We start from the raw sequence: 15676 nt of genomic DNA, 5'->3' as shown, positions 1-15676 counted from the left end.
CGATCGGTGGGCGCACAACTCTCGGTTGGGCTGGATGTCCCTAGTGAAAAGTGAGATGTAGTGTGAAAGAGAACTAGAGATGACTTACCTGGAGGTTTGCATCTCCATCATCTGCGTCCTAGATGGCCAAAACAGTTGGGAAGGAAAATTAGACAACAAAACGCACACGTACCACAACATTTTTGAGCGCTGCCTCCAAGTTCCATACATAGATTTTTTTGTCTAGTCCAGCACTGGCAATGTATTTTCCATCGCGGGACATGGCAACCGCCCTGAGTTCGTCATCATGCAAGAGTGGATCTCCGACCGCGTGATTTGTCTCGAGATCCCAAATGCGAATGGAGCAGTCAGCTGATGCGCTGATAATATACTTTTCATCGAGAGTAAGACAGAGGGATCTAACGGCGTGGGTATGACCACGAAGAACGACGAGTTCCTGCCCATCAATAGCCCGCCATTTTCGGATGGTTCTGTCATTTGATGCGGAGAAGATGTGTGCGCCATCCTTGGACCAACACAATGACATCACCCCGTCTTCATGTCCCTGGATCTCCAGAAGCAGCTTGCCGTTCTTTGACCACACACGAATTACATCATCCGTGCCGCCGCTCATGAATTTGTCGCCTTTTGGAGAGTATTTGACGGTCATAACCCATCCATGATTGGTTTCTATGGGTGGTGCTATTCGTCGACCAGTATCAGGATTCCAGCGTCGTATGGTGCCATCTTGCGATCCACTTGCGATCTCCAAGGAATCGCGAGACCAATCGAGGCACCTCACTTGAGCATTATGCCCCTCCCACGGGTCGCCAATCATCCTGCCCTCCTTGATATTCCACAACCGCAGTCTGCTGTCTGCACTTCCACAAATGATCATTGTTTCATCCGGGGATACTATCATCGAACCTATCCACCCCCCATCGCTATTCAAAGGTTTTTCCGCTGCCTCTCCGTCTCTTTTCCACTGACGAATCGAACTATCGTCAGACGCGCTCATTATATTGCCACTGTTACACAAGTAGGCAAGGCTCCATATGCATCGAGAGTGACCCTCAATGACGCACTCCGGCTTCAAGCTTCCTGCCGGTCGTTCTGGTTTTGGTTTCTTCCACGACGTGGTCCGAGTGTCGTGGTTGACGAAGTAGGACCGACCAAGTGGTGAGATGTGCCATTCCCATCCAGGAACAGCGAGGTATCCAGGATTATCTATGTTCAACGGTGAGTTCGTCGCTCCTTGTCGCAATTTCATCCCTCACCTAGTCGTACTCCCGGTAAAGGTCGGTTCCATGAGGTCATCACGAGCGTGTCATCTTGATATCGTGTTTCACCATCCGACGGCGTCTTGAACTGTTGCCACATGGGAGGAAGTGCTTCATTCCCCCCTGGTTCTAATTGAGTAAGCTGGTAGGTGTCACAAGGTAGCTGATCACCTTCCCAAAGTGCGTCCCGGCGGTGCTGTGCACCATATGGTGGTAAATATTTCGCGCCCGTCCGATATATCGATGAGTGCAATGACGCTTCTCCCCGTCTTGTTGACATGCCTGACTCGGCTTCTTCGTGTTGCATGACAAAGATGTCACGTTGTATACAGACAGACTGGACAGTGAAATACTGGGCAAAGTCGGTAATCAAGGGGAAGAGATATACGGGGCGAAAGTGTCGAAGAGACCTGCTATTTGGGCCAGTTTTGCATGCTGTAGCCTTGATACCACATATTAATGGGCTCTGTTACCACCGGATCAAGTACTTACCTTGGTCCTGGAGGCAGTTCAATGTACATTGATTTGTTATGTACGTCTCATCAGCGAGTGGAATAATATGATGTTTTTTTGAGCGGGTGCATACAGACACGCTGTGCCTAGCGCGTAGCAGCACCCCCAAGTAAAGTACCATCAGTAGTGACAAGTGATTGCCTGATTGCATGACCGACGGGAACGTATCTTAATGTTGGTTGCGCAATATTGTTGTAATTAACATCCCCGGGCGTTGATATTAATTGTCTTCTCAATCAAACGCGAGGCTTGTGCGAGGCAAAGACTAAGTTAGAAATTAAAATACTTCGCACCAAATATGGCAATTACTACGCAGCATCAGCCTGAACGCTCTCAGGCTCTCACTGGCACCTGCCTGCGGGACCTACTGCACGACTTCACTCACAGCCGAACCATTCCGCGTTTCTGTGCACTAGTAACAACCTCCAGAACGCTCGCTAGGCCCGCCTTCTACGTAACAAGACGGCTCCTATTACTCTGGCTCAAACGTGCGCGCTGACGAATGGTAAACGTGTAGACATGATTGAGTAGTGTGCGGGAGCTTTCCCAAAAGAAAATTCAAGACATTCCGAACAACAATCCCGTTAGCACACATCAACATCTGTATATGAAGCGAGTGGTGGTCAACTTTTGTCTCCATAATTGATCACCACCTTGAGTAGAATCAGATTAACCCATCAGGCTATAGTAACGAACCATAGAGCTTCTGCCCCGGCGCAAGCTGAGGAACCACCTCCAACGCGTGAACCTTCAAAACTAGACAGCCAACTCCATAGCACAAGTCTGAAGAATACGAAAAGGGTATTCGAATTTCGTCTTCTTGCACGACAACGTCCACAGTATGAGCAGTTTGTTAGACGACACGACGTGCAAGTGGGACGGGGACAATGGACTTATTGCGCAGGAATCGTTGGAAGGCGATGCAGATTCATCTGCACAAATGATCAATGCGAATAACATTTAACCAAACAAATGAAGAGATCAAACCTGCAGATTCATCATCATCTAGCCGTGGAGGACCAGGCCGTTGCTGAACCAATAACCGACACATCAGATCAATCTTACTCGGATACTAATAGGATATACTCACATCCACCACTACTTCCCCACTCCAATCTCTCATCCGTTCACGCACTCTCGTCCCCAAAGGCTACATGTTATCATTCTGCTATGTGATCATCGCCTGCGGGTTCGTTCCAACTTGGGGCATACTGCTTTGATGCGGACCTGCGGGGTTGGAAAGGTTCGCCTTTGGCATAGTGGGTAGTGCTTGACGTGGTTGTTCAAGAGAGATGGGATGATCTGGGTGCGGAAGATGTATATGTACATATAGATGTAGAGGTGGATGTGGATGCGAGTGTAGATGTAGCGAAGTCACAGACATATCGGATCGGACGATACGCGATGGCGGGTGAGAAGACAAACATGATGATATGGTGGAGGGACTTACGGATGGGATGTCCACGCGAGTAGTGGACAACACTACATAGTTGGAGGTGGCCGCCTTCGTGAAGGCCTTAGCATCAGCGCATACGCCATGCTGCTGTGTCTTGGTAGTTGGGCATGAAGCCGAAGTTGACTTCTGCGACTTCGGGTTCCTAAGGAAAAGCTAAACTAATTTATACAATGCATAAAAGGCCTGATACGCACCCGTGTACCACGTTGGACAGGCATAGTGTATCGATTTTCTTGGTCTTCCATCAGATACCGTTGTTCAGAGGTTGAGCGGGGTTTGGCACGGACAAGAGGTATATTTGATCTTCTACATAGGTCGTAGAAGTAATTAAACGTTAGTTGCCGACTGAGATCTTTGGTATTATTGAGTCATACCTTGTGACTTAAGTTATCGACGAAAGTCCATGTGTAGGGTTGGTTTTGAGAGGTTTGGATAGCGCGGAATAGTATGTTGGCTGCATCTTCTAGGGAGACATTTGAATGAAGTCTTCTGGGTATTTGAATATATATGTGAGCCTCTTAAGCTTGTTGCATTTGCTAGAATGCCGTTCACTTGACGATAAGCTGAGCTGGCAGGCTCTTCACAACGTCAGCTACACAGTACGGCAGTTTCCGCTAGTCAGCATTTCAGAAGTGAATGTACACTGTGGGAAGTAAAAACGCTGAAAATCAGTGTATAGAATACTGAAAGTCAGCGTCCAAAACACTGACTTTCAGAGTTTCTGTATTATGACCACAGTCCATGCTCGAACAAGAAGATAGGTTGCGCGAGAATTCAGTACCTGGAACCCTGAAAGTGACATTTTTCAGTGTCGAAGACACTGAGATTGGATTGACGGCACACTGAATAGCACTGAGTAAAACACTGACATTGTGATGTTCGTGGTACTGAAAATAACGACTCGAGACGCTGAAAATCATGCAAGATCTCACTGTAAATTCACCATTTGTGACGCTGAATCTTCATGAGTATCATTACAATATACACTGGATGAGTGCGAGAACAAGACATATACATTATGAATAAAAATTGACATAACAATAACAAGTCTGTGCGTGAAATTCCGAAAGGCGTGCGAGGAGTCCAAGTTGACAGTGTTCGTGAGGTGAGTCCAACAATCGAGTCCACAACGAAGAGTCCAGTGCGAGATGAAGTCAGGTGTGCTTGAAAAAAGAGGTTAGTGGTGCCGGGTGCATTTTCTTTTGAAGGTGGGACCCTGTAGTAGAATCGACCGGCAAGGTGAGCATACTCAGCCAGCATTGGAAGAAATACGCACTGGAATAGGCTCTTCCTCAATGGGCATGACCGCTGCCTTGGTTTTGCTGCGTGTCCGTTTTCGAGCAGGGGACTGAGACATGAGTGGAGATGACAGGGTAATCAAATATACATGAGCATAAAAGCACTCACTGGCGGTAGTGGAGTCAGTTGAGAGAGTGCACTGTCTGGTGGACGGGAGGCCGTAGTTGAGCAGTCAGAAGAGGACTGCATGGTATTGGGGTGTTGAGATGGTCCAGGTTGTGGAAGTGTAGCCTGTTCATTGTGATGGATAGACGGTCAGTGAATGTCTGAAAATACAAATGAAAGCACCTCTATGAGCTGAAGTGTTGCCCGGCGCAACCTTGGCGGACCACCTTTACTAGACTGGTTGTCATGAATAGCGACTCTGGTGTTGGACTTTGAGCGCTGGATGTTGGTCCTGTAGATCTGGTCTAGTTCCTCGTCCGAGTCAAGAGCAGGATGCAAGTCGATTCCAGCTGATCTACTATCCAGCCGAATGGTGTGAGCTTCTGCGATGGTGATGCCGAACCTGTGTGCAATTGCACTGGTAGCGACGTATGGGACAAGAATAAAGTCTGTGAACTTTTTGACGTCGAGTGGGCGAATGGCGTTGAGTGGGAGAGTTGATGTCCGAAACATTCCTTCGAGCGCATGAGCAATGATGTGCTCTCCTTTTGGACCATAGCTGCAAGAATGAAAGTTATCAGCAATTGTCAAAAGCCAAGTACGACACTCACAAGCCGGCTGTTGAAAAAATGTAGATTGAAGAAGAGACACCTTTCCTGTCCCTTGTGAACGCATGAAGACACGCCTCCTCGGTATTTTCTTTGTAATACTGGGAAAGACAGTCGAGAAATGACTTCCAGACGATATGTTCAGCTCGAACACCTCGATCTGAAATGAGTGCAGCGATGTCAGCTTCCAATGACCATGTAAAATCATTTAGTGCAACAAAATCAGGTGATACCGGCCAACCACGCAGAGTGATATCTCGACGTCGCTGCGCCAGACGGTTCTCAGATTTGATGGCAGAACAAATGTAGAGCGTAGTACGAAGGACGTTGCGAGTGTCATCACCATCCCGCTGAATGAAGGCAGCGCGGTCATGGAACAACTTGACAAGCTCGGCTGACAGGACAGTAGGGACATGGTCTTCACAATCGTCATCTGGGCAGAACTTTGGGATGTCTTTGCTGTGCTGGGATCCAGAATGTGGTGCTGGTGTGTCTTCATGGACATCACGACGTGCTGGCTCGGATGAGGTCTTTGCTTTGGGTTTGATAGGCTGGGGGCGTGGCTAGGGGCAGGTTACATACTATTTGAGATTAAAAAATGCACGAACGGGCATACCTTTGGAGGAATCTTCGACACTGTCTTCGATGATGATGTCGAAGGAGCCTGGACTTGTGGCTGACCAACACCAGATAGTGATGTGCAGGGCCAGGGCTCAGGCCCACAGGCCCACATGGCCCAGCCCTATAGAAGCCCAGCCCAGCCCAGCCCTATGAGTGGGCTGACGAGGGCCATGGGCTGGGCCCACAACATCTGCAGGCCCATACCCAGGGCTCAGGCCTGGGCCTGTAACTTACTTTCTCGGTTCGTGCCGACAGTATTGCGACAGCATCTATACAGTTAATATACGTATTTCAAATGCAGAAACCTTCCATTGACTCGGACCATACAAACCCATTGCAGTCAGAAATATGCCGGCAACAAATCAAACTGACCAAGAGCCACCATTGCGTTCTAAACGCGCACCTGCTCCCTCGAAGAAATTAACCGATGCGTCTAACACCGCTACTCCCGAAATCAGTGCACACTCTGAAGCTGTTGCCCTCAAACGAGCCGAGGATGCCAAGCGTGCATCTGAGCAATACCAGCAATGTCTACCACTACCTCCCGCAGCGGCAGAAACTTCTCACGTTCTACCACCTGGCATCAAAAGATCTCGAGATGTATCTGAGGCCGATTTGAGCTACCACTCTTCCAGTGGTGAAGACGACAATGACAGCTCGATGGCTCCGAAAAGGCCAAAGAGTATGTTGGTTTACAAATACTTATCCATGTAGATGTGTGAGTTATAACTTATTGTTTTTAGTCCTACCCAGTAACGTCTGATTGAATTGATGAACAGTACTTGATCCGAATGAGAAGATGAACCACTTCAAGAAGTATTGGGACGAGGGTCTGCAACACGAGGCTCGTGAGAATGCAGAACATATTGTAAGTTTTTAAATTATCATTGTGACAATTATTTGACACCATATGATCAGTTTCAGAAGTATTATGTGCACATTCACGGTGATGCTGAGCACCATGCTCCCATAAGGAAAGGTCGTGGATCTGGCAGCAAAGTTACTCGGCTTCTGCGGGAACTTAGTGACAATGACACGGAAGATGACGACGATGACATTTCAGCTCCATCACAGGCATCAGCATCGTCAATTGACCCACGGAAACCTTGGCTACAAGACTTCAACTACTATGTGAATATGTTTGACCAGCTTGCCAAAAACCAAACCATTGTTCAGTGGTGGGGGGTATGTATTCTTTGACGAATTCACTCAACGAAGATACTGAATCTATTGAAAGTTAAATGCAACGAGGTATGGGCCAGTTTGGACGGCTATTGCTCGCGACTTCTTAGGAATCATGGCCTCATCGGTCTCGAGCGAGCGTGCATTTTCTTCAGCTGCGCTAACGATTACAAAGCGCCGCAACCGTCTCAAAGGTGATGTTGTAGAGGCACTACAGGTAATGAAATGCCTTCTTCGTCATGACCTGGTCTTCCGCGAGTCAGGACCTTCGTCATTGACTGAAGATCCTGCAGATGAGGAGGATGAATTACTTGATGGGTGTACAGAGAACTCTGGTGAAGATAGTATGGTATGACTGGGAGTCTAGAATGATGTTACGAGTCCATGTTTCATTGTCACACAATGCTATCTGTACTGTAGGACATGTTCACTTATTTTACAATTTCAGGCCCAGGCTTCAGCCCAAGCCCAGCCCAGCCCAAGCCCAAGCCCGATGTCAGGGCTGGGCCAAAATGTTAGGAAGCCCATACCCGCTCAAGCCCAGGCCCAGCCCTGGGCCACAGGCCCAAGCCCAGCCCGCACAACACTAACACCAGATCATGGAGGTAAGTTACACATGGGTTTGTCGAGGTCACTTACTGGTGTTGTTGCCATGGCAGTCTCACCGCTACTACGAGGCTGTGGAGCCATGGTCTTGGCCTTCTTACTGGTTCTTGTGACTTTGGATGTACCGCTAATACGAGTCTTGGCTGCTGTCATGGGCCTTTTGTTTACCTGAGGGTCAGTGCGAGGTGCTTGGAGTGCCTCCTTTGCCCGTTTGGCTTCTGAAGGGCCGTAAGTGCAGCCAAGCAACATAATATGAGTGCAGCTCACTCAAAAAATCCTCGACTCGTTTCTTGAAGAGCTCTGCAATATCAGCAGGCAGACCTCCCTCACTTCCTGGCCCAATCTCCTCGGAGTCCAATTCTTCATCTGATCCAGGGTCCGTCTCGCTACTATCATCTGAGTCAGAGTGAGCTGCAGGAGCTGGCAACTTCGCACGGCCAGTGGATGTATGCGTCCGAGTCGACTTGTTATGGCTTGAGAGTGTGATCTATATAAAATGAACAGTCAATGGTCAAATGACAGGCCATTGTTACATACCTTGTTTGAGCTGGGCGCGTCATAACCCATCCTTCTCCTATAGTTGGCGTGATTTCGTAAGAATTGTTGCAAAAAATCTTTGACGGGCCAGCCGTCCTTAAAGTGTGTGAGGTATGGGATTTCGAGCATGGCCTATTAGTATCATTAGCGCATATATGCATGTAGGAGGACAAAAAATATGTACCAATGTGATTATGGTGCCTAGTAGCGTTGGCGGCTGGTATCTAATGGTGGTCTCGAGGCGTAGACCATTGTCCTTGGCGATTTCGATGATCTTGTACTTCAGAATGTCTGTGAGAATCCACACAGATAGAAAAAAAATGCTTACTCGAATTTTCTTATACACGGTATCCCTATCATCCAGATTCATAGCGTGCTGTAAATTGAAATGTCGTCCGGCAGTGCCATCAGGACGCATAATTGCACCCTTCTTCTGACACGCCTTGAGTTTCTTGCGGGCCTCTTTCTCACCTAGATTTTTCGCAGTTAGGACATTTGACTAGTGCTAACATAGGACTTACGCATCACATGTTGTACCTCCCGCTCATTGGCATCAACTTGCCTCTGTAGTGCTCGGAATTTCTTCTTGGTTCCTAGAGAAGGCTTGTTAATAGTCCGTGTGCGAGGCATGGTTAGTGGTAAGTGGTAGGGGTTATTTACGTGTTGTTTGCATCAACCGAAGCCAATGTTTGGTTGTGTTAATGGTCACGTGATCATTACAACCGAAATTTTCACCAAGACTGGTTGAATTCTAAGTATGTACACACGTACGAATACGACTTGTTCAGCTCCAAACTGGAGGTGATACATACAGTGCGGCTTGGAAGCTGGCACGGACGCCAATGGTTCGGGTGTAGCAAGTTGTACTAGTACTGTGAGATGTACAAGTTCTCCGACTTGCCCCCCCAAACTCGCTTTGCGCAGGTGCGAACTCCTAACCCTAACCCTAAGCTTGCTCAATGGCTGCAGCCCGTGGAAGGGAGTTCCTCCTCACCCTCCTCAGTGAACTCTCCTTACTCGTCTTACAAGAGTTCGGTTGCCAAATCCGCCTATTCATTTATGGTGGTGTAGTGACCCTATGCTGGCCCATGGGCTACAACACCTACAAACCACAGCAAGCGCAGGAACTACGAAACCGTATCCATGACGCATCTTCACCCGCCCTCACATCTTCACCCGCCCTCGCATTCTCACCCAACCTCACATTCTCACCCGCCCTCACATTCTCACCCGGCCTCCCAATCTCACCTGGCCTCCCAATCTCACCCGGCCTCGCATATTCCCCGGCCTCGCATTTGAATACATACGGTGAATCAGGTACGTTTTATGTTCATTTCATCACTCATCCCCTCAAACTCATTCTCCTGCATACAGGTCCTCCATATCCAACTCTTCTTCGATCTCTCCTTTGGCACACTCCAGCGCTCCTCCCTCACCGAGCCTCCAAGTGCTTCGACACCCTCTGCGCCTCCGGGCGTTTCATGCTGCCCTACGCCTTCGCCTTCGCCAATTCTAGCACCAGATGCTGCCCTATGCCTTCGCCTTCGCCAATTCTAGCACCAGACAGTACCACTCAACCTGTCGCCTCAAGCGATGCAGTATCGAGCAGCTGCGGCGACATCGCAAGATATTCCATCAAGTCCTCAGGGCCGAAGTCTCGGTCTCACACTACGAGATGTACTCTCGCCACGCAAATGAGCTAGTGATTAATCTCTTGGATGCCGTTAGTGACCCGCAGCATCAGACTGAAATGTTCGTACCTGATCCAGCGATGTCGTGGTGTTGGATGGTCCAGTTGACTATCAATCTTTGTGACAGATACGCGGCGTCCCTAATCATTGACGAGAATCCGGCATCTTAGTTGGCATGGACACTGTGAGTCGCTACTCAAGCAGTCCTGATTCTTACTCTGATGTCCCGCAGAGTGCAGCCGCATTGCAGATATCACTGAAACCTATTTGAAGGGAATCATGAAAGATCCAAGGCATGGGGTACGAAATCCTTATACTTTTCCTCACCCTGAGTGTTTGATTTGGACTATCTTATTCTAGGCGGTGAAATACTTGACCAGTCTGTTTCCAATCTTTGGATGGATCACCCGATACAGTGAGATAATTCATTCTCCCTTTGACAAGCTCAGCCTGCTAATCGTATACGTCTTCAGATTTGGGATGGCTCACTGGCGACCTTATTGCTGGTCTTACCGTAGGAATGGTGCTAGTCCCACAGGGCATGTCATATGCAATAGTAATATTCCATCTTGACCCTTGTTCTCGTTGATTGACAAGCCTTCGTAGCTTGCATCGCTTCCTGCACAGTATGGTCTGTATTCCTCCTTCGTTGGCGTCCTTGTATATTGCGTACGTGCACGCTACTTTGGATAATTGCGGCGCTAAATTTACTCGTAGTTCTTTGCGACTTCGAAAGATGTTTCTATCGGACCAGTGGCAGTTATGTCGCAAACCGTGGCTCAAATCATCATTGCTGTAGACGCACAGTACCCTGGTAAATGGGCTAGCCCACTGATAGCCACCACGTTGGCCTTTGTTTGTGGATTTATCGTACTCAGGATTGGCCTCTTGCGCATCGGTTGGATTGTCGAGTTCATACCCGTACCAGCAGTCAGCGGGTATATGACTGGATCTGCGATAAATATAGTTGCAGGTCAGGTTCCCGCCCTCTTGGGCATTACCGGGTTCAGGCAAGGGTGTCAGTCATTTCGAACGAAATGCAATTTATGACATTTCATAGTACTCGAGCTGCCACGTACGAAGTTATCATCAATACTCTCAAGGGACTTCCCGGTATGAAAGTGTGCCTGTCATCGATAGCGAGCTCGTCAAAGCTCTCGGGCCACAGATCCCTGTCGCCACCATAATTCTCCTTCTTGAGCACATCGCCATTGCCAGATGTAAGTCACCAATCATCTGACCGTTATGCCCTTTTGACACACTACTTGCAGCATTTGGACGGGTCAATGGATACAAGATCAATCCCAACCAGGAGCTCATCGCCATAGGCGTGACGAACACGCTCGGCACTATATTCCATGAGTATCCCGCTACAGGATCGTTCTCCCGTTCTGCCTTGAAGTTGAAGTCGGGCGTGCGGACTCCTCTGGCTGGTATCTTCACTGCGATGGTTGTCATCGTTGCTCTCTATGGCCTTACCCCAGCCTTTTACTGGATCCCTAGCGCTGGTCTTTCGGCCGTCATCATCCACGCGGTCGCTGATCTTGTCGCGTCACCTTCCCAAGCATTCTCTTACTGGCGCGTATCCCCCCTCGAGTTTCTTATTTGGTTGGCTGCAGTCCTGGTCACCGTCTTTTCATCTATTGAGAACGGCATCTACATCTCCATCTCGGCATCGTTTGCCTTACTTCTGGTTCGCGTCGCACACCCTAGGGGATATTTCCTTGGGAAGGTTACCCTGACATGCAACTCAACTGAATCACGAGAAGTCTTTGTTCCGTTGCGCAAGGATGGCGTAACCAACCAATATGTCAAGGTATAAATCGATAGATATCACGCACCCAGCCGCAGGCGAGCACAACGGCACGCTCATCCTTAGTGTTGTGCGGGCTGGGCTTGGGCCTGTGGCCCAGGGCTGGGCCTGGGCTTGAGCGGGTATGGGCTTCCTAACATTTTGGCCCAGCCCTGACATCGGGCTTGGGCTTGGGCTGGGCTGGGCTTGGGCTGAAGCCTGGGCCTGAAATTGTAAAATAAGTGAACATGTCCTACAGTACAGATAGCATTGTGTGACAATGAAACATGGACTCGTAACATCATTCTAGACTCCCAGTCATACCATACTATCTTCACCAGAGTTCTCTGTACACCCATCAAGTAATTCATCCTCCTCATCTGCAGGATCTTCAGTCAATGACGAAGGTCCTGACTCGCGGAAGACCAGGTCATGACGAAGAAGGCATTTCATTACCTGTAGTGCCTCTACAACATCACCTTTGAGACGGTTGCGGCGCTTTGTAATCGTTAGCGCAGCTGAAGAAAATGCACGCTCGCTCGAGACCGATGAGGCCATGATTCCTAAGAAGTCGCGAGCAATAGCCGTCCAAACTGGCCCATACCTCGTTGCATTTAACTTTCAATAGATTCAGTATCTTCGTTGAGTGAATTCGTCAAAGAATACATACCCCCCACCACTGAACAATGGTTTGGTTTTTGGCAAGCTGGTCAAACATATTCACATAGTAGTTGAAGTCTTGTAGCCAAGGTTTCCGTGGGTCAATTGACGATGCTGATGCCTGTGATGGAGCTGAAATGTCATCGTCGTCATCTTCCGTGTCATTGTCACTAAGTTCCCGCAGAAGCCGAGTAACTTTGCTGCCAGATCCACGACCTTTCCTTATGGGAGCATGGTGCTCAGCATCACCGTGAATGTGCACATAATACTTCTGAAACTGATCATATGGTGTCAAATAATTGTCACAATGATAATTTAAAAACTTACAATATGTTCTGCATTCTCACGAGCCTCGTGTTGCAGACCCTCGTCCCAATACTTCTTGAAGTGGTTCATCTTCTCATTCGGATCAAGTACTGTTCATCAATTCAATCAGACGTTACTGGGTAGGACTAAAAACAATAAGTTATAACTCACACATCTACATGGATAAGTATTTGTAAACCAACATACTCTTTGGCCTTTTCGGAGCCATCGAGCTGTCATTGTCGTCTTCACCACTGGAAGAGTGGTAGCTCAAATCGGCCTCAGATACATCTCGAGATCTTTTGATGCCAGGTGGTAGAACGTGAGAAGTTTCTGCCGCTGCGGGAGGTAGTGGTAGACATTGCTGGTATTGCTCAGATGCACGCTTGGCATCCTCGGCTCGTTTGAGGGCAACAGCTTCAGAGTGTGCACTGATTTCGGGAGTAGCGGTGTTAGACGCATCGGTTAATTTCTTCGAGGGAGCAGGTGCGCGTTTAGAACGCAATGGTGGCTCTTGGTCAGTTTGATTTGTTGCCGGCATATTTCTGACTGCAATGGGTTTGTATGGTCCGAGTCAATGGAAGGTTTCTGCATTTGAAATACGTATATTAACTGTATAGATGCTGTCGCAATACTGTCGGCACGAACCGAGAAAGTAAGTTACAGGCCCAGGCCTGAGCCCTGGGTATGGGCCTGCAGATGTTGTGGGCCCAGCCCATGGCCCTCGTCAGCCCACTCATAGGGCTGGGCTGGGCTGGGCTTCTATAGGGCTGGGCCATGTGGGCCTGTGGGCCTGAGCCCTGGCCCTGCACATCACTACTCATCCTCGCGCACGTCAAGTACTTCCATGTACCTTCCTGCGTTCGGAGGAGGCGTTCGGCCGCGTTTTGACTCCAGTGCAACGATGAGTATCCAGTCGATCCCGAGCCATCAACCAGTGAGCCTTCTCAGCATTCATTTGGTTCTGCGCCTGATGGTGTGCTCGTATTATCCTTTCTTACTTACTTGAAATTGACACTTCACGCGACATGCGTTGTATGAACATCCAGAATAGAAATTGTTTACCTAAAATGTGATGCTAGAACAACGATAGGACGCCGTTCCTGGATGTACAATGGTTTCACCACTGATCACACTTTCACCACTTCCTCACCACGATTACTTGCTTGAACATTACTTGATACTGTCATTTATTTTCCACAATGTCCAACAAAAAAAGAAAGTATTGCCATTGCTCTCTTGAATGCAGACGCCTTCTCAGTTATCGCCAGCGACTCCGTCACTACAAAAAAGCAAAACTTATCAATCTATCACCTTCCGTTTCCCCCACGGAATCATCGGAAGATCCACAGACAATAAATCTAGAGCCTGAGATTCACGCATCCAATGCACCTGGTAATGTGAGCATGAGCGAGCATGATGAAGACTCAAGCCCAAACTATTCAGATCAGGAGTCTGATGAAGATGCTGCGAGTAATCTGAGTCATGCAGACGAAATTGTTCCATATGATGAAGAAGAAGAAAATGATGGTGTAGACGAGTTAGATGTGAGAGGTGGCCATATAGATGCTGAGATTGAGGCACTGCATCATTCACTTCGTAAGTTTAATCGCTACTGGAAAGTATTTACTAGTAACAAATGAGATTAAATATAGGCAATACCTTGTTGACAGAGCAGGATAGAGATAACCTCCGTGCTCACAGTCTCCGCATCAAGAGTCATATGCCGCGTGCGACATTCAATGAACTGCGGGAGAAGTTTAGTCACAAGATGGACATCGACTCCGAATATAAGATGCTCAAGCGTTTCGAAGGACTCACTACTATCACGCCCATGAAAATAGATTGCTGCATCAATTCCTGCATTGCATATGCTGCAAGATACAGTCACAGTGATTTATGTGACTTCTGCGGAGAAAGACGTTTTGATGTTCAAGGGAAGCCTAGACGTCAATTTTCCTACATGCCGCTGGTCCCTCAATTGCAGGGTCTGTTTGCCTGAGAAGATACAGTGGAAAAACTCTTATACCGCCATCAATATGACAGCAGCCCCCATACCATCAATGATGTCTTTGATGGTGAGATCTATCAGTCTCTCCGGGACAAGTTCGTGCTGGTGGATGGCGTTCAGAAAAACTATAAGTACTTCTCTGGAAAAAATGACATCGCATTTTCCTTAGCAACTGATGGATATCTACTGTTTGGACGATATCGCAAGGGGCCTTCTGCGACACCAATCCTTATCCAGATCTACAACTTTCCCCCCACTATACGCACCCACCACGAACATCTGATTTGCCTTGGAGTCATTCCAGGACCAAAATCTCCAAAAGATATTGCATCCTTCCTCGTCCCATTTGAGAACGAGTGTGCCAAACTCGCCAATGGCGCACTCACCTTTGATAGCCTTGGGAAGCAAATGTTCTGGCTCCATGCCTACAACATTTTCAAGCTTGGTGATATCCTTGCGATAGAAAAACTACTGGAAATCCGTGGCCATAATGGCTTTGCACCATGTCGGTCATGTCTGATCACTGGTGTTCGAAATAAGTCTGCAAATAAGACTAATTACTATGTCCCATTAACTCCCCCTACTCAACCTAATACTCCGAACCTACACTGGGACCCCCTTCAGCTCCCCCTTCGCAGCCATGCTCATTTCGAAGAGGTACTGCAAGAGATGGACGATGCAGACACTGCTGCAGAGAAGGAGAGGATTGGCAAGAAAAATGGTCTCCGTGCAGGCCACCTTCACCTTTCTGACAGGCGGCGAGTAGGGTCAATTGACTTTGCCAAGTCCTTTCCTTGGGAATGGATGCACGTCTTCCTTGAGAATATTGTCCCAATGCTTGTCAAGCACTGGACTGGAAAATTCAAGGGTATGGACGCTGGAAAAGAAGATTATGAGATAGTTGATCATATATGGACTGAAATCGGAGCAGAAACTGCTGCTGCAATCGCAAACATTCCTGCTACATTTGTTCGAGTCCTCAGCAATATCGCGGATGATCACTCAAACTTCACAGCAGAATCATGGTCAT

General features: G+C 48.2%; 4 protein-coding genes across 4 annotated transcripts; 1 reads left to right on the top strand and 3 right to left on the bottom strand.

Annotated features, from left to right (window-relative positions):
• Positions 1-2973: 2973 nt before the first annotated feature.
• On the bottom strand, positions 2974-3871 carry F5147DRAFT_834699 (uncharacterized protein; the record flags this gene model as incomplete). Its single annotated transcript, XM_041443925.1, has 4 exons — positions 3603-3871; positions 3423-3534; positions 3307-3370; positions 2974-3254 (listed from the first exon to the last, which is right to left on the bottom strand). Coding segments are annotated over exons 2-4 (396 nt in total), but the record flags the coding sequence as incomplete, so codon positions are not given.
• A 1052-nt stretch (positions 3872-4923) lies between these two features.
• Positions 4924-5190, bottom strand: F5147DRAFT_542463 (uncharacterized protein; the record flags this gene model as incomplete). The annotated part of the gene is made up of 1 exon (XM_041430268.1): positions 4924-5190. A coding segment is annotated over one exon (267 nt), but the record flags the coding sequence as incomplete, so codon positions are not given.
• A 2450-nt stretch (positions 5191-7640) lies between these two features.
• Positions 7641-8816, bottom strand: F5147DRAFT_786879 (uncharacterized protein; the record flags this gene model as incomplete). Its single annotated transcript, XM_041442941.1, has 6 exons — positions 7641-7867; positions 7917-8136; positions 8187-8318; positions 8371-8466; positions 8515-8657; positions 8708-8816. The coding sequence occupies 6 exons, from the start codon at positions 8814-8816 to the stop codon at positions 7641-7643; spliced, it is 927 nt and encodes a 308-aa protein (XP_041296428.1).
• A 329-nt stretch (positions 8817-9145) lies between these two features.
• On the top strand, positions 9146-11699 carry F5147DRAFT_786878 (sulfate transporter family-domain-containing protein; the record flags this gene model as incomplete). Its single annotated transcript, XM_041442940.1, has 10 exons — positions 9146-9503; positions 9561-9784; positions 10048-10061; positions 10117-10177; positions 10238-10292; positions 10351-10433; positions 10484-10546; positions 10595-10895; positions 10981-11097; positions 11149-11699. The coding sequence occupies 10 exons, from the start codon at positions 9146-9148 to the stop codon at positions 11697-11699; spliced, it is 1827 nt and encodes a 608-aa protein (XP_041296427.1).
• Positions 11700-15676: the final 3977 nt, after the last annotated feature.

Source organism: Suillus discolor (assembly GCF_016758755.1).
Source record: "Suillus discolor strain FC423 chromosome Unknown F5147scaffold_10, whole genome shotgun sequence".
Classification (NCBI taxonomy): domain Eukaryota; kingdom Fungi; phylum Basidiomycota; class Agaricomycetes; order Boletales; family Suillaceae; genus Suillus; species Suillus discolor.
Note: the sequence above shows the minus strand (reverse complement) of the source record. Positions and strands in the feature narration are given on the sequence as shown.